At 37.8% G+C, this 17,694-nt stretch overlaps 4 protein-coding genes across 5 annotated transcripts; 2 read left to right on the plus strand and 2 right to left on the minus strand.

Annotated features, from left to right (window-relative positions):
* The first annotated feature begins 68 nt into the window (after positions 1-68).
* Positions 69-2,798, plus strand: LOC117635523 (transcription factor IIIA-like). The gene is made up of 7 exons (XM_034369827.1): positions 69-197; positions 392-523; positions 987-1,202; positions 1,293-1,575; positions 1,750-1,988; positions 2,148-2,291; positions 2,412-2,798. The coding sequence occupies exons 1-7, from the start codon at positions 69-71 to the stop codon at positions 2,562-2,564; spliced, it is 1,296 nt and encodes a 431-aa protein (XP_034225718.1). The 3' UTR covers positions 2,565-2,798.
* A 4,391-nt stretch (positions 2,799-7,189) lies between these two features.
* On the plus strand, positions 7,190-9,643 carry LOC117633639 (ras-related protein RHN1-like). 2 transcript variants are annotated; one of them, XM_034367303.1, is made up of 8 exons: positions 7,190-7,417; positions 7,917-7,994; positions 8,083-8,250; positions 8,565-8,613; positions 8,738-8,811; positions 8,977-9,070; positions 9,154-9,259; positions 9,356-9,643. In XM_034367303.1, exons 1-7 carry the CDS (start codon positions 7,379-7,381, stop codon positions 9,249-9,251), a joined length of 600 nt encoding a protein of 199 aa, XP_034223194.1. In that variant the 5' UTR covers positions 7,190-7,378; the 3' UTR covers positions 9,252-9,259; positions 9,356-9,643. The 2 variants fall into 2 exon arrangements, with proteins under 2 accessions (XP_034223194.1, XP_034223195.1); XM_034367304.1 differs by having other exon boundaries at positions 9,387-9,643.
* Positions 9,644-10,516: 873 nt separating this feature from the next.
* LOC117633635 (mucin-17) lies at positions 10,517-11,809 on the minus strand. Its single transcript, XM_034367298.1, has one exon. The coding sequence runs from the start codon at positions 11,608-11,610 to the stop codon at positions 10,687-10,689; it is 924 nt and encodes a 307-aa protein (XP_034223189.1). The 5' UTR covers positions 11,611-11,809; the 3' UTR covers positions 10,517-10,686.
* Positions 11,810-11,982: 173 nt separating this feature from the next.
* LOC117633621 lies at positions 11,983-15,828 on the minus strand. Its single transcript, XM_034367282.1, has 6 exons — positions 15,597-15,828; positions 15,342-15,474; positions 14,939-15,042; positions 14,084-14,228; positions 13,859-13,999; positions 11,983-13,749 (listed from the first exon to the last, which is right to left on the minus strand). The coding sequence occupies exons 1-6, from the start codon at positions 15,635-15,637 to the stop codon at positions 12,382-12,384; spliced, it is 1,932 nt and encodes a 643-aa protein (XP_034223173.1). The 5' UTR covers positions 15,638-15,828; the 3' UTR covers positions 11,983-12,381.
* Positions 15,829-17,694: the final 1,866 nt, after the last annotated feature.

Raw genomic sequence — 17,694 nt, forward strand, 5'->3', positions numbered from 1 at the left:
GAAGGCAAACCAAGCGTCGGTGTTGCTAATTTTGGCGGGTGAGAGTTGAGAGAGAGCGCGAGAAATCAATGGGTATAGGGGAAGCAGAGGAGGAAGGGCCTATTTTCAGGGATATAAGGCGATATTATTGTGAGTACTGTGGCATCTGCAGGTCCAAAAAGACCCTGATTGCTTCTCACATGCTCACTCACCACAAGGTTTCAGTCCATTCTTTTTAATTCTGGTTTTTTATTGTCCAATTATGAATTTTTATAAAGTGGGTTTTCGAATTTGAGGGATTTACTGTTGTGGGTTCATTTGGTTTTTGTATTTTAAACAAAATCTGAAGCGGGGTTGTCTTCAGATTGATTATCTTAAATTTTTACTTATGATTTGGTTACTTTTGCTACAGGAAGAGATGGAAATGGCCAAAGAGGCTGATGGGGAAGGAGAGAGGGAAAAATCCAATACTTGCCAAGAATGTGGTGCTACTTTTAAAAAACCTGCATATCTCAAGCAACACATGCAAAGCCATTCCCTTGAGGTATTATTTTCTATTAACTTCAAATTGTTAATAAACCTTCACATGTTTCCATAGTATTGGTGTCTGAAGTTGTGTTAAGGAAACCAGCGGCAGCTTGTATAGTACTCGTCTGATGATATTGCTACTGATTAGTTTGATAGCTTCATAACAGCTGATTGTGTCCATAGCTTTCCTTATTTTTCGGATGAAGGTCCTGTAATTTTCGCATCAATTAAAGATATAAATTTTGCAGGATTCAACATTTATAAGAACTATCCTTTGGATAGCGTGAAGCATTGGATCCCACACAAAGAACTCCAAAATGCGAGAGGTTTCTGACTTGACTGGACTAGTATCAGGTGGGAGACCTCCTGTGAAGCTCCATCAAGTGAACCTCAATCACGAACTGCTTGGTTTGAGGTTTGAATGCTAGATCATGTGCACTTTGAAATTATATGGTTATTCGTTCGTGAATTCCTTTTAGCTTATTTTTTACATTTTGGATGAGGTTTCTGTAGTATTTGCATCAATTGAAGTTATAAGTTTTGCAGGAATCGGCATTTTAAAGAAGTATCTGTTGGACAACGTGGAGCATTGGATCCCACACAAAGAACTCCAAAATGCGCAAGGGTTTGACTTGAATGGACCAGTACCGGGCGGGAGACCTCCTGAGAAGCTCCATCAAGCAAGCCTCAATCACGTACTGTTCAGTTAGAATTGAATGCTTGTTCACTTGTATTTTGAAACTATGGTTATTGGTTCCTGAATTCGTTTAGCTTATTCTTTACAGAGGCCATACATTTGTTCGGTGGATGATTGTCGTTCCAGCTTCAGAAGAAAGGACCACTTAAATCGTCATCTTCTTCAGCACCAAGGGAAACTCTTTAAGTGTCCGATTGAGAACTGTAATCGTGGGTTTGTTTCCCAAGGTAACATGAGGAGGCATGTGAGAGAACTCCACAATGAGGATGATCCTTCGGCTAATGTTGGAGGTCAGAAGCAGCATGTATGCCAGGATTGTGGAAAGGTGTTCAAATTTGCTTCAAAGCTGCAGAAGCATGAGAATTCTCATGGTAGCTTTCATTTCTGAATTTGATCTTCTTTTTGTATTCTGCCTTGTGTGTGTGCGTCAGTGGTGAATAATGGCATAAGATACAATTTTTTCTGAAAAAGAGGGGATGTGCTTTTGTTGAAGTTTTTGGCGTATGCTTAATGCAAACTCTAAATATATCCTTTTATGTGTGTAGTTAAGCTGGATTCAGTGGAGGCATTCTGCTCTGAACCTGGCTGTATGAAATATTTTTCTAATGAGAAATGCCTTAAGGCCCATATTCAGTCCTGCCACCAACATATCACATGTGAGATATGTGGGACCAAGAAGCTGAAAAGGAACATCGAACGGCATCTCTGCACTCATGAAGGGGGACGTGCCTCAGTGGAGAGAATTAAATGCAGTTATAAGGGTTGTCTTCACACATTTTCAACTGTGAGTTACTGACTTGACTTTTAATGGGTTTATGTACGCACATAAAGAACAAACAGATTTCATTATTTTGGAAAGAAAAAAAATAGTTTTGCATTCTTTGTGTTGCCATTGTTAGTTTTTTTATTGTTTCCATTTCTGATTTTGCTTATACATTTGCAGAAATCAAATCTCCATCAACATGTCAAGGCAGTACACCTTGAACATAAACCTTTTGTCTGTAGCTTTTCGGGTTGTGGCATGAGATTTGCATACAAGCATGTGAGAGATAAGCATGAGAAGACTGGACGTCATGTCTATGCATATGTGAGTATTTTTCTTACACATAATTCAATACCCTCATATGTTGGATTTTGGGATAAGCATCTTTCCAGGCAATGCCACATTATGAGTTCATATGTGGGACATTATTGCTTTGAATTGCAGGGGGATTTTGAAGAGGCTGATGAGCAATTCCGGTCAAGGCCAAGGGGCGGCCGTAAGAGGAAGTACCCCACTATAGAAATGCTCGTACGAAAAAGGGTGACTCCACCAGACCAATTGGGCCAGGAGTCTGAGTACCGCTCCTGGTTGCTCTAACAAGAAGCTGAAGACGAGAATTGAGCCATGCCCTTGAAGTAAGTGATTGGACATATCCACTACATACGCTAACCTACGTAGAAGTTTGCGTGTCATGAATCTGAACATTAGATATGGAAATTGGGTGATGCTGTGAATCTGAACACTAAATATGTAAAGCATTTCTGTATTTTTTGAAGATAAACATTCTTCTGTTTAGTTGAATGGTATTTATTAATCCAATAGTTGAACCACGACCTCTATCTGAACTCCGAAGAACAAATTTGTGCGCTACTTGCCAAACCACCCATAACTTTGATGGGCTGGAACAGTCATTTTGCATTGGCTCAAAATTGTGGAATGTGTGCTCTCTCTTCTTTGAGCTCTCATTTTTGCTCACCACATGTTTATGTGGAACAAATTTGTTCTGCTTGTGAATATATCGTTTTGGATTGTTTTGATGAATAAGAATGACTTTTTAAACTCGACCTTTTCAATAGAACTTTCAATTACTATACGTAGAATAAAATAAATAGATTTAAATTTGGGTGGAATATTTGGTGTGTGGTATATAAATTCCAATAAATGGATGTATTTTTCATGGACTGGTACACACGTTTCAAAGAATTCAATGTAAATCCAAGAATGTTTGACATGGAAAGAATGTGACACATAGCAAATATCTGTATCGGCTTCGGCACGTAACCTTCGATTCCAGATTCGACCATAGGATAAGATAATTGTTCTACTTTCGTTATTGGAGCCATCTAATTATTGGTTATGAAAATCAGGGTTTCTATTGCTGCATATTCACTTGATATAAAAACGAGTAAAATCACAGGCCTTACAAAACTCATCTCAGATATTCCATTACCCTCGGTTTGGATGGAGGAAAATAAGTTAGGATTTAGTTAAAAGTCGGGAATTGAAGAGAAGAGAAATTGATATTTTCATTGTTTGGCAATTTAAACACGGAACTTATTAATTGGCACGCGAAAAAAATCGTAGAATTTGGAGATCAAGATTCCCGATTTTAATTTCTGGCAAAAGAGTGGTCATTTCGCAAATTCTATTATTTCAAGCAGGAATTCGTTTTCACTATAATTTCTGTCATTTGCAAAATTTGACACACATAACTAGAACACTGAAATTATTAATTGACAGAAATTTAAAGAATGGATATCTAAATTCCGTCATTTGATAATTCTCTACAATTTTGAATTCCTTCATCCATATGGACAAGAAGAAATAAGAAAAGAAAAGGAGGGGAAAACCAATATTATCCATACATAATTATTATCTACAACGAGTCGGCAAGTACTCTGTGCAAATAAAATTTCAGGTAATTTTTTTTTATCAATTGACTTTATAAGATTTTGATGCAAACTCATTTGCCTTTCCGCATAAATATTTGTTTTTCCGCATAAATATTTGTTTTTGAGAGGGTAGAAAGATGCTTCCATTGAGCAGAAACAAGAGGAGAGACACTGTCAATGTTTTATGTCAGTGTAAAACATTCAGCAACTGCACATACATTAAAACTGTAATACATAATTCATATAGAATTTATATATGTAACACACCTGAATTCAGCAAACAGAGAGAATATTGCTTTATACCTATTTGTTTATACCATATAGTTTTGTTTGGGGACTTTGATGTTGCTAACTAAGTAGACTCAAGTACTGACTTTGGAGAGAAAGAAGCCACAGAGTTATTATTGGTGGGCATGGACTTTGATCGCTTCATCCAAGCCGATGATTGGGACCGGTGAAACCGGCACCGGAACGATCCTTGATGAGTTGTTGGTGAGCACAAGCATTGGCCTCCTTTTGGTGAAATTGCTGCAGCTTCTGCGTTGCCACCACTTTTTGGAGAAGTTGAGACTGTCATGCCACTGCCATGGGAGGCCATGCCTTGTTGGTGAAGAATATGTGTGTAAACTAATATGAAAGAAAGAAACTCTTTGTTGGCAATTTATTGGCAATTGGGTTTGAGAATATTTATAGAAAAGAAGAAGAAAAATAGATTTTATCCTCGAAGAGGTGTGAGGCCAGAACAAGTAAGCCAATCAAGTTGTGCCCTTTGATTCCTCCCTCTTTGTCCCTAGCGCAACCGACTTCACTATCTCTAATGTTACGAACACCAATTTATTTACCAACTTATTTGACAATATGACACTTAACAACTGGTGTCGGACGCCATAATTCAAATTAGAAAACTCACTTTTTGTATGTTAAAGATATTGTTTAACACCGAAAATCAAAATGGATAAATTTGTTTGTTGTTAAGAGCCAACCGATGCTTTACACGAGTTATGTAACCCTACAAACTCTGTAGACTAGAATGGTCTAAGGTTGAAAGAGTAATCACATCTAAAACAGAGGAGGGGGTCATTATCTGATCGATTTTTAAACAAATCCAGTGTTAAAGAAGATAATAGAATAACTAAAGATTCCATAATCTACCCCACTTGGAAGGATTATGGTAATAATGGTTGTACGCAAATAGCATAAACTTTGTAAAAATATATATATATATATATATACAAATTAAAAAGCCTTTGAAGATGAGGTTTCCATGTGAGAGCTGAGGAGGGATCATGATTATCTTTTTCTATGTGGCTCATTGTACACGTATAGATTCTGCTTCTGGTTTTGCTCTTTTGGTTTTAAATATAATTTTTTTTCGTGTACAGCAGATGGTCCATCTGCTCTCTCCCCAAGTCAAAAGGTTTGGCCTCCCAATGTAGCCAAGTGTAAGAGCTTTTTGTTGCCTTCTGATCATTTTGTATATATCTTAGCCATGAGCTCCTATTGATGATATGTGGGTATCTGGGTTGATCACGACTTCATATTTTCTTGTTTTAACTTCCTAGGGTGGTTCCTAACTTATCTGGTTTTTTTTCTTCTTCTTTTTTTTTTTTTTTTTTTTTTCCTGCAAAACTGAACCAGTCTTATGAATGTGTAGAATTCATTTTATTTTAGCCATGACTATTCTTCGTTCAGGAAGAAAAAAAAAAAAAAAGGGGAAAACATCTCAATGCTTGCTCAAGTGAAAATGTCAAGAAAGTGCTGGAAGCTGTTATCCTGCGTCATCATTGAATTTGATTAATGATTAAAGACAATGAAAATGGGACCAAGATACCAATCATTGTACTCAATTTGCCAAATGTTGCCAGTTACAGTAGGATAGTCTTTATCCCATTAAAAAACGATAAAGATAAAGATAAATAGTGTAATGGACTTTAAAGCCCCCCCCAAAAAAAAAAAAAAAAAACCATTTTTCAGGGTATCAGAAAAAAAAAAAGTTTTTATTTCATAAAACAATAACAACTTGGATATATATCCTTGTAGTTTTTTATTTTTTATTTATTTTTTCTAAAGCATATCCTTCTAGTTGTATTGTATACAAACATCTCTTCAATCTCTTTTTTTTATTTTATCAAAGGGACGAATTTCATTAAACTTGCATTAACACTTACAATAGAATCAATTGACGGCCCTAAAGACCAAACCCTAAACATATCTTCAATATGTATAAATAAAAATGATCCAAAAAATCAAACCTTGTAATATTGTAAGATTGAGGTGGTACCTAACACCTTCCTCCTCAAGAAACCCAATTCCACAAGTTTCGTTTTCGTTAAATGACGGTGACCAATATTTCAGTTTTTTAAAGATAGTAGATGAATTCAACAAAGCAAGTCGGCTGGCTCCTTCAGATTCTGTATATTTAATTTCTTCTATGAGGAAAAAAAAAAAAAAAGTGAAAGGGCAAATTACATGTTTTGGTACTCGTAGAGCATACTGTAACTCAAATTTTTGGTTTGATAAGGTCCAAAAATCATAGCCTAAATGCAAATGAACAATATATGAACGGTGCAAATAATCTCGCGGGAGAATATTCTCTTCGAGATCATTCAACCTTCGATCTTCTAAGTAAAGGGTACGTAGTTGTATGTATGATGTGAACCGGGCGGCCGGAGCCGTGTGTGGTGGAGTAGGTTTAGATGTGAAGTACCTTGAATGATGAATGAGGTAGGAGCCTCGGGGCTAGGGTTTCGTAGAGAATATGATGAGTTTATTCTCTACTCAAGTTCGTAGGGATTGAGTCGGACTTGATAATATCTGAATTAATGATATTATCTGTTTTTAAGAAGATAAATCTGAATTAAATGATATTATCTTCTCTTTATTAGGATAATATCTGAATTAATGATACTATCTCTTTAAATATTAATTAAGATATTTATCCCAATTAATTAATTAGCCAAATAAACTGGTTTAGTTAATTAATTTAAGAGATAATCTTCTTTTCCACGTGGCTTGTCCTGATTAGAGACGAAAATATATACTCCCACAAACGGCATGTCGTACGGGTTAAGAAAAGTGGGATAATGTTGTTGATGATTCATGAATTTCATGTGTTGGTGGAAACAGTGACTTGATCCCCTGTGTACTGAAAGCAACCTTTAAACAAAGCACATGTAAATGGAAAAGAAGAAAGTAGACAAAAAAAGGCAGCTAGCAAACAACTACCAGTCAACCAACAAAACTACCAGTCAGTTTGAAATGCTATTGCCAATACAAATCTTCCTTCTTCCATGCGTTTTTCCTGGTGGTCAAATGCCAATCAAGTGCTTCACCATTCCCTGGAAACAGAAAAACCAACAGGAAAGCTTTGTGTAAATGGTCTTTTGTTTTGTTTTCTCTCCCGGCTTCCTCATCTCATTGGTGCCTTTGCTTTGTTTTCACTTTCAAACTCATAACTCTTATCTCTTCCTGGCTTCCCCTGAAACTTGAGAAAGCTGCAGTGATTAAGCGATACGATCCATGGCGAGAACAGGCAATAAGAACATACAAGCCAAGCTGGTGGGTATGTCTTCCTTTATATTTTCTTTCATTCACTTTACTTGTGTGCATGAAATAGGATACTCTTAATTACTAGTTTCTTTTTATGTATATGTCATATGTTATATATATATATATATATGTGTTTGGTTTGTAATTCAGGGAAATAAATTGAGTTTTTTTCTTGGAGGATCACAGATCACTTGAAATATGCCTAGCCTAGATTTGAGGAGTAGAAGTTGATGTCTTAAACTTCTTGTTTCTATTTGAATGCTTAGCTGATTGTAGTTCACTTGATGAGCAGCATCTATGATGCTATGATTATATGTTTTTTTTCAATTTATCTATCTGAATTCAGGATTTGTATATCCCCCATATAAGTAATTACCTTCTGAAAAAGTCTTGGTTCTTAGATTGTTTGGATTGTTACATTTTTTCCATCAAAATATTTTAGCATTGAAAACTAGCAAGAGGAGTCCATCGTGGTCAATTAATTGGCTTTGTCATTGCTTTTTCCCAGGTACTTCTTGGGGACATGGGAACTGGGAAGACAAGCTTGGTACTGAGATTTGTGACAGGAAAATTTTTGGAGTACCAGGTTCACTTTGAATATATATATATAGAATCTTTCTCTGTAGAAATTGTAGCATTATTAGTTCTTGGTCTCTAACATGTGTAAGCTGCAGGAATCAACAATTGGAGCAGCTTTCTTCACTCAGGTTCTGTCACTAAATGAAGCTACCATCAAATTTGATATATGGGACACTGCGGGTCAGGAACGGTACCATAGCCTGGCTCCTATGTACTACCGTGGTGCCGCTGCAGCTGTTGTGGTGTATGATATCACAAGCATGGTATGGTAACTAAACTAAAATATCCAACGATCCTTGCATTTGTTGCTAGTTTTTCACATGTTCATGTTCACAGAATGCCTTGAAAGATCGGCAATGAACTTAAATGTTTGTCACATTTGTTGCTAGCTTTTCACATATTCGTGTTCGTACACGTGCCTTGTAATGCTGCCATTCTAAGTTTTATCTGCTGTCTGCATGAAGTTTTTCGCTTTTCATTCTTCCTGAAGCAGAGATACTTCATAATATGTCTGCTGTGCAACAGAAAGATTTCTCTTAGAATATGCCTGGTTCAATATGTGGTGTTTTGGCTGCAGGAATCATTTGTGAGAGCAAAAAAGTGGGTTCAAGAATTGCAAAGACAAGGTGCATGACAGTTTTTGTACTTTTTGAATAGTTTTGGAGTCTGATCAGTGTTTTCTGGTTCATGTGAATTTCAATATTGTTTCAAGCTAAAGTAAATTTTGTTCAAATCCTTATTTGATCTCAGCAAATCCAACTCTAATAATGTTCTTGGCCGGTAACAAGGCTGACTTGGAAGAGAAGAGAAAAGTGGGGTTTGAGGTATTCACTCTTCACCATCCCATGTTTCTTTTTGGTCATTTTTCATATTCATACAAGTACCATGAAAGGCACACCTGTTAGATTTATAACAGAATCTGAAACTATATTTTTATTGATTCTTAGATTGTTTTGCAAATGACTACTTTTTTCTGTTTGATACTGCAGGAAGGTGAGCAATATGCCAAGGAAAATGGCTTGGTTTTTCTTGAAACATCTGCCAAAACTGCACAGAATGTCAATGAGCTCTTTTATGAAATAGGTACACCCTATTTCATATGTCATGCAAATTGTTTAAGTCCCAGATCTTCTTTACCATGCTTACGAAAGCAAATCTTTTTGCAGCAAAAAAGTTGGCTAAAGCTAGCCCTTCTCGTCCAACTGGGATAAAATTGCATAGCAGATCACAGCAAAACAGCAGGAGAATGTTTTGTTGCTCTTGATGATGCAGGTATGCAACTTTCTTCTGCGCATCAAATTTATCATTTCAAATCAAGTCTTCAATAGATTCTTTAATATGATTTTTTTTTTTTTTTGCTTTTCCCAGAAGCAACAAACATATACTTGTATGATTACAGGTTCATCTGTGTTCAAGGACATCATGGTTCAAGAAGATGGAGAAACTAACTAATCGTGGCTCATGATCAAGGACATGGTTCATCTGCGAGCTCTGCGAATCGCGCTTTACAAATATTAATTTTCTTTAGTTATGTACATTATAAGAATTATTTCATTATGTTCATTTGATGTTCAAGAGTGATTGTGGAACATAATATGGAGAAGCAAAATGCAACGTGGCATGGCCAATAAAGCAATCTACTCTTGATTTCTGAAATGCGTGTGTATATATATATATGTGTGTGTGTGAGTGTGTGTTATATGCAGAAATAGACACCATAAATATATTGTCAATGGTGGTCCTAAATCCTCCATGGTAGCCTTGAAAGTCAGCTGTTTGAGGGCATATTGGCAGAGTTTGGGGTATTGAAAGCCAAAGCCAAAGCTAAAGCCAAAGCCGAAATTCAATATTGTATTAAATGCGGTGCAGTGTGAAGAAAATGAAGCTTCTTGCCTAATAGAGCTCTCCTCTCCTCCCTCATGGAAACCATAGAGAAAGAAGGTCTCGTCCTTATCAAAATGGACAAAGACCTCAACAAGGGACAGTTTTTGTGTATTTTAAGCTTCAATGCATAGTTATCTGAACTCGAGGTCCCTTAAAAACAGAGAGATTTATTTTCGATGTTTTTTCCCTCTTGGTTTTTGTTTCTTTCTTCATTTTTTGTAAGTCCACCCTTGACAGTTCACGTGCCATTCTCACCATCCCAAAACAAAAACAAAACCAAAACCAAAGGTGAATATGTTTTTTTTTTAAAAAAAATTCTTGTGCAAGCGACGTTGGGAAACGAAGAATCGAACTTAGAACCGGAAATAGGGAATCAATCTTAAAACCTCGGATGCGAAGCTAATTGCTCTTAAACACTTGAAACTATAAGTTTCTTGTAAAGGTGAATATGTTAAGATAGAAAATGCGATAAAACTGCTTTCCCAAAAACTACTAAAAACCCAAGTGAAAACGAGAAAAGCAATTCTGTCTCTCTGCTCTGCAGGTTCAGAGAGAAAGAAAGAAAGAGTTGGAAATTCATGTGGCATGGGCTGGCTTGGGTGGACGAGCCATGGCCACGCATGCAGTGAAAAAAGCTGATCTGGGTACACAACTCTGCCTCTTTCCAGCTCATTTTTACCATTCCCATTACAAATCACCAAACAGAAAAAAATAAAACCCACCCACCTCTTAAATACAATTTAAAAAGAAGATTAAAAACTAAAGCTCTAACTAAACTGTTTCTCCTGATTATGGCATGGAGAATTAACCATTAATCACCATGAAGGAGAAGTACAAGGAGAACCTGATGAAGAGGAAGAGAGGCCATTGTTAGTATTGGAATCACTACCTGAAGTGCCTAATGACCTGGCATCTCTGAGAGGAACAGAGCAAGCCTCTGCAGGGAGCTTCTTCATTGGAGTTAGAGGAGGTGTGGTTGTTGGGCTTGAGGGACCAGAAGGGGTTGGTTGGGCAACCTCATCCTCTCCAGAGCAAGAAGAAGAAGAACCCCCTCCCATTTCTAGTCTTGAAGGTGAAGTCTCTGGAGTTTCAAAGGGAGTGTTGTTTTCTCCTCCACTGTGCCTGGTGCTTGCTTCATCATTGTCATAAATGGGGTTAGAAATGTACACAAAATGCTCTGCACCACCACCACCAGCAGCAGCTTTCTCATTACACTGAGCACCAGGACTGCTATTACCAGCTTGAATTTTGTCTTCTTGGGTTGGCTGCGGTGAAGTCACAAAAGAAATTGATGGGGATGGGCTTGATATTATGACCCCAATATGACAGGGGGTTGTGTTTGGTAATATTTCTTGGTTTGGGACCGGGATGTCAAAAACCCGGTGAAGAAGGTGAGTATGGTGCTTCTTTGTTTCTGCGTTGTCTTGTTTGCAAGGAACTGATGGGAAAAGGAAGCTTCTTGGAGCACGAAGAACCCCTAGAAAGCTGCTGAGAGGAGGGCCAGCTGAGTGATCTTGAGGCTGTGATGAGGGCTGGTGAGAAGAGGTTGTGGTGGCTGCAGAGTCGGCAGCATCAGCGGTGAGGTTTGGGCTGGAGGTGTCGGTTTTGAGCTGACGCCGGCGAAGTAGGAGGGAACAGTAGAGCTCAGCTAGCAGCACCAAGATTAAGCCCAACACTATGGCAAGGCTCACCACCATTACCAGTGTGGCCCCCATTATCACCTTGGATGTGCCCTTCATCTCTCTCTGTTCTCTCTGTTCTCTCTGTTTCTGTTAGACTGGAGCGTGAGGCAGTAAAAGGGTCCTGTGTTATATTGGAGGGTGAGAAGCTTTTTTTGGCGGGAAACAGTACGTTACCTTTGACAAGGAAAGGGCATGGGATGCGAATCTAGAAAGGGCAAAAGGCATGGGGAATGTCAAGGCTTTTCCTTCTGACAGTGAAGGTCATAACAGTAATTTGGGCGGTGGTACTAAGTTTAACACCATTATTACAATATATGAACCTATTTGACAGTTACCTTCGAATCCCATGACAATCGGCAAACACCAAGTATAATTACAAATTTACCTCTTTGTCCTGGAGTGCAGAGGAAATTACCATTCTATAATCACTAAAAGAAAGAAAAATTGATTTATGACAATGGAGCTGTTATACATCATACAACAACAAAGCATTCTCAATCTCAATTTTCAAGTCCCTGTCAGATTCTAGTATCTCTATCAATTGAAGCAGCAGACACTGTTACAACTTTTACAATGATGATTCAGCCGATGATTTACAATGATGATGATTCAGCCGATGATTTACAATGATGATTCAGCAGATTCAGTAAAGAGAGTGAGGTAAAAGACCAATCCTGGGGTGCGACAGTGCCACTCAACTATAGCAATCGATATTAGTCGTGTTAACTTTCTTCAAGACAACACAATAGCCACTCAGTGAAACACAAGCAACAAGATAACAATGGTTACCACCATCTAGCTGATTTTGAATTCTGATTGCTTTACCCGCTACCTTCCTCTTAGTGCTGCAAATTGGGCAGCCAAATCCTCATAGTCTGGCAACTTGGGATGCACATGCCGAGCTGGGTTGGACCTATCTGGTTGAAAGGAAACCGCCCGAGCATATACTTTGGCTGCCTCTGATGGACCACTATGTTTATTAGGAAGGGAAACCGATCTTGCTGGGGTTGCCATTTCTGACTCATCTCTGCTTTCGTGCCTTGGGGATTCACCAACACCAGCGCCTCCATGATGTGGATGACGACTTTTTGACTTTCTTCTTGACATTTCTGGTTCAAAGTTGGATGGCTTTTTACTGTAATGAATCAGCAGTTCATCGATTCTCCTCTCTTCTTCATCTTTCTTACCGTGCTCATCATCAAACAACAGTTGCAGGCCTCGTCTTGTCTCATCCCTTCTCCTGCTTCTGGATTTTTTCATTGCTACTTCTGCATCTTCGTTGTTTCCGGCATCATTGTGAGAGGAACGTGATCTTGAGTGTCTCCTCCTAGCTGATCTTGGTTTTGGTATGTGGTTGCTAGATGCATCATCCCGATGACCGTGATCCTTCTCAAGATCATGATTATTAACCTTTGCAGGAGCACGCCTCTCACCCTCATCATCAGATCCTGGTTGTGCTCCTCCCAGTATACTATCAACAAACGCTATGTTATACGCTACAGGATCCTTAGTGATGCCATCATTGCCAGAACTACGATGTGAAGAACCTAAAGTGGTTTCGTGTTTTCTACCTTTCGCTTTGACATTAGGTTTCATATATGGAGGAGGGATGCCATAATTCTTCACTTTAGGTTTTTCTTCTTCTTTACTTGCTAATCTTGCATCATTGTGTTGGCCGCCATAATTGTCATCAGCAAATGAGCCTTTACCATTGCTTTTCACATGCGATCCAGCAACATTTGGCTTTACACGAGGTAAAGCTTCATGGCAGTCTCTTTTAGGAACATTGTTCTCCCTACCATGATGCCTTTCCTGTCCTTTTGCCTGAGATGAACTGCCCAATCCAACTGACTTTGGGGGAGCATCCTCCTTTCCATTCCATGCTTCATATTTGTGAGAAACAACTTCTTGCCTTTCCTGGAACAAAATTCCATGCCCATTTTTTTCCACAACCGTATCTTCCCTGCCACTGAGAGACTTGTATTCTTTTCCAACGAGTCTATGCCTTGTCTGATGATTGTGCTCATCCATCTTCAACACAGTACCGTCCTTGTCATTGTGTAATTTGTGGGCATCAAGCCTCCTTTCTGTAGGCAAAGTATTATGCTTATCTCCTTTTGGTACTGCAGATGCCCCATTAGACAATTTGCCTTTATTATCAGGAACATGGGAAGATCCGTAAGTTTTTGGCTTTTCCTGCAAGATCCCAATTTTCAAGTGACTTCAAATTTTGAGAAAGCAATGCTTTTGACTAAGGATTTTTTATTCTATCTATTACAGGTGTTAACACAGTAGGTGGACATACCTGTATAAATGCAGGAGGTTTAGACATCCTCTGTTCAAAGGCCTTGGAGTCCCACTTTATTGAGAATTCCAATGCTATGTCTTTCATTAACTGAACCTTCTTCTCCAATGTAGGAGGCTTTGAAGCTAAGTTCTCAACAAACTATGAATAAAAATTCAGTTGGTTAGTTTTAAAGCAGTTACGGATTCACACAGTTCTATTATGAGCAGGTCAATAAACAGTTACCTTTTGATTCACAAAATACTCCAGAGAATTCTCGTATCTCTCTTGAAATAGTTGCCTAAGGTCACGCAATTCTGGTAAATCAGAAAACCTTGCTGCAGCAGACATCAGTGATGATACAGGTTCCCGACATTCCTCAGGGCATTCGCTACAATGAAAATAATGCAGCAAGGAAACATTGTATTGAGTTTGATTTTATTGTTCTTAAACTAATGCAATTTAAGGAAGGTTCAAGAAAGGTAATATCATTCCTTTTAGCAGGAATCCAAACCATTTGTTTGGATAACTTTGTAATGTATAATATTAGAGGAACTACGTTAGATTAACAGACATAATGGAGAAAGGACATTGAATCAGCTAACAACTTCAATCATTCGTGATGTGGTCAAAGGCAGAACCCTATACAAGTTGAATTCGGTGAGGGTTTGCAATCAAATTACAGTAGTCCACACATGGATAATGTTGTAACAGATTTTTACTCAAATCAAAATCTTCCCAACAGATATTCCCCAGCTAGAAGGATGCCAACCAAATCTACACCCATTTTTGCGGCTTCTAACACCATCAGCCATAAATTGTACACATGTGCATATCATATAATATGATAATTCACAAAGTTGAACATAACATGTATAGAAAAAGGTTATATTGTATAAGACTTCCAAATCCAAAGATGAAAGCAAGAGAAGATAAACAATGCTGCATCAGTAGGATTTGGCAAATTAAGTAAACTGGTGAGACTGATATCAAAAAGAGCATCATACAGTTGCATATGCTAAATAGATTAGAAAATCAAACGCTTGATATTGGCAGCAAACAATCTCTAGATGAGCACAAGAAGAAAAGAACAAGGTATACCTTTGTTTCTGCATGACTGAAAGATGATTCAGCACCAAATCACAGCATCGCTCCACGAAATCATAACACGAAGAAAGTATCACCTCTGCTGTGAGTCCATCAGCCTGTATTTAACAAATATAACACTCTTCATTTAGGTGGACAAGATAGACAAAAACAAAACTAGTCCATCAGCCTGCATATCCAATTAATAAATAAACCTTGTGCATTTGATTTAATCAAAAGATTATAATCCCCTCAAATAGCAAATGTCGCAAAAAAAGAAGAAGAGGAATATTGTTTTTTCTCGGCGACCAAACAGATTATAGAAAATACGGAATTGCAACTAAAATCACTCAACAAGAAAGCATCAATGAATCAAAAGCCAAAATACAAATTGTAAAGACAGAGCAATCAATCTCACCCTTCCAAAAGCATTAATATCAAGGCCATTGGCGAGTAGATCAGCGATATCTTTCCTCAAAAACTTCTGCGTGGCGTTCCTCTTCCTCCGTATCACATCGATCCGAGTTTTCGTCAATTTAATCAACGATTTACTACCAAAACAAAAGACATGCAGAAAATATGAAACATATCATAAGCACACTATTATTTCAATTTATGTAGATACATAGAGATGCAGATGAAATTGTATAAAGAGAGGGATCTGAGGGAAAACCATTTAGCGGCAAATCCACGGCCGAGCAGCCCGTCCAACATTTTTCAATCTCTTTCTTCAACTCAGTGAACACTGAGCACTCAGACTGAGAGAGCGGGCATTAGCGAAGCTGGAGCTTGAATAATAAGAACAAGAAGGAGGAGGAGGAAGATGAAGAAGAAGAACGTCTCTTTCTCTCTTTGTGAAGCCGCTTCCTTCAGTGGATCTCGGACATTTTTCAAACTCAGTTTGGCCACTAAACTGATGGGACAGAGAAAACTTTTCTGACCATAAGGTCCCTGCTCTTTTACCTTTACGTAACGACGTTGACGCGGGTAACAACCGGTCATTTTAACGTTAGGGAGGGTATTTTGGGGAGATAGCGATGTTTTGGTGAGTGCGGCGGATGAGTCGGTCGCTAAGAGTCTGGTGGGGAGATCGTGGCCGTTGGATTTGAATACTTTTGAGGTCTCGTTGTGGAGAGGTGGGGGGTGAGAAGTCATCAAGTCAGGGTGGGTAAAGACGAGTGTCACAAGAGTTGATAAAATCTGCTGAGCTGGACCCAGAGAGGGTGGTGACCCTCTAAGTGCTTAGGTTTCGGTCATGTTATTATTTTTAATAATTATTAGTGTATTTGTTTATTTATTTTATTTTATATTGCTTTCATGGGACAACAATGAAATTATTATTTTTGGTCTAACAGAAACAAAAATTGATAGGGGCCCAGAGCCGTTGATAACGGCCATACCAACCGTATTGATCATAATTTTGTCTGTAAATAGAAAAGAAAATTGTTCATTATTAGTAGTGAGTGATCTTTTTTTATCCTAAATTCCTACAATTTTTAGACGTCTCTCTTCCATTTTCCTCCCTTGAAGAATCATTTTCATTATTGTGCTGCTGTAATAGGTTGCATAATCTAATAATGAAGAATGGATCTTATTCTTTAGGGTGTACCTCCTGATTTATTACGTTAACGAATTTTCAGTATACACGTATCATAATAATAGTCGTTTCTTAAACTATCATTTAAAGATTATATCTGAAAAAAATAAAAAGTGCTTGAATGTGGTATCTGTTTGATGTATCCAATATTGAAATGGTTGTTGCAAACAAATCCATCTGCAAAGTCAAAAAAAAAAAAGAGCAGTGTCATACATTCCATTTCCACATCTTGATGCCTGTAGCATAAACCTTTTGAAAATTCAGATAAGCATGCAATTTGCAATTGGATCAAGAAAATAAAATGTTCTTTTACACTTTCTGTGTTGTTGTTGTCAGTTTTGGGTATAAATTAAGAGCAACCCACATGTTACTTCCATTAACAAATGGAAAAAATAAAAAGGGTCAAAACTATCTAAGTCTACCAACCGACCCCTTCATCTAACTTTCCTGCAGCAGCAACCCAAATTAGCAAACCACTAATTAAAGAGCAGACCATTTCCAATTTAATTGAGGATTAGCAACACATTTTAAGATTTTTCCTTTCTGATGAATGATTCTTTCTTAAATGATGAGGTCAAATTACAAAAATGCCATTTCATAACTTGGGCCTTAGGCCCAAAAGCATACAACAGATGAACCTGAACCTGGGTTGGCCCACTTTAGCCCAGTCATCATTTTTACACCTGGCTGAATTGGAATTTGGCAAGCCCATTAGAAGATAGATTTGTGACTTGCCTAACAAAAAGCTTTTCTTATTAAAAAAAAACAAAACAAAAACAAAACAAAACAAAAAGCTTCTCTTGCATTCAGTTGATTTACCCTCTTTGAAAGGGCAGGTTGACCTTTGACCCACCCCACCTTTTTGGTGCCCTACTTCTTTCTTTTTTGGTCGAAAAAGCCCCATTTCCATTTTAACAGCATTGGCAATTCAACATGGACTTTGGTTATTTTGTTTAGTTTATGCTACTAGTGCCACAAAGCTACTACAAAAATTTGGGATTGTATAATGTTAATTTTGTGTTAGTTAATGTAGATGTGGATTAAGTAAGTTCGAATCCCCTCCTTGTATATTAGATTAATTTAGACTAATTCATACTATCGGTCATATATAAAAAGAAAAATTATGTTACTGACTAGTTCATAAGATGTCGAATGTGGCAAATTATCTCCAAAT

This window comes from Prunus dulcis, chromosome 7 (genome assembly GCF_902201215.1).
Source record: "Prunus dulcis chromosome 7, ALMONDv2, whole genome shotgun sequence".
NCBI classification, from domain to species: domain Eukaryota; kingdom Viridiplantae; phylum Streptophyta; class Magnoliopsida; order Rosales; family Rosaceae; genus Prunus; species Prunus dulcis.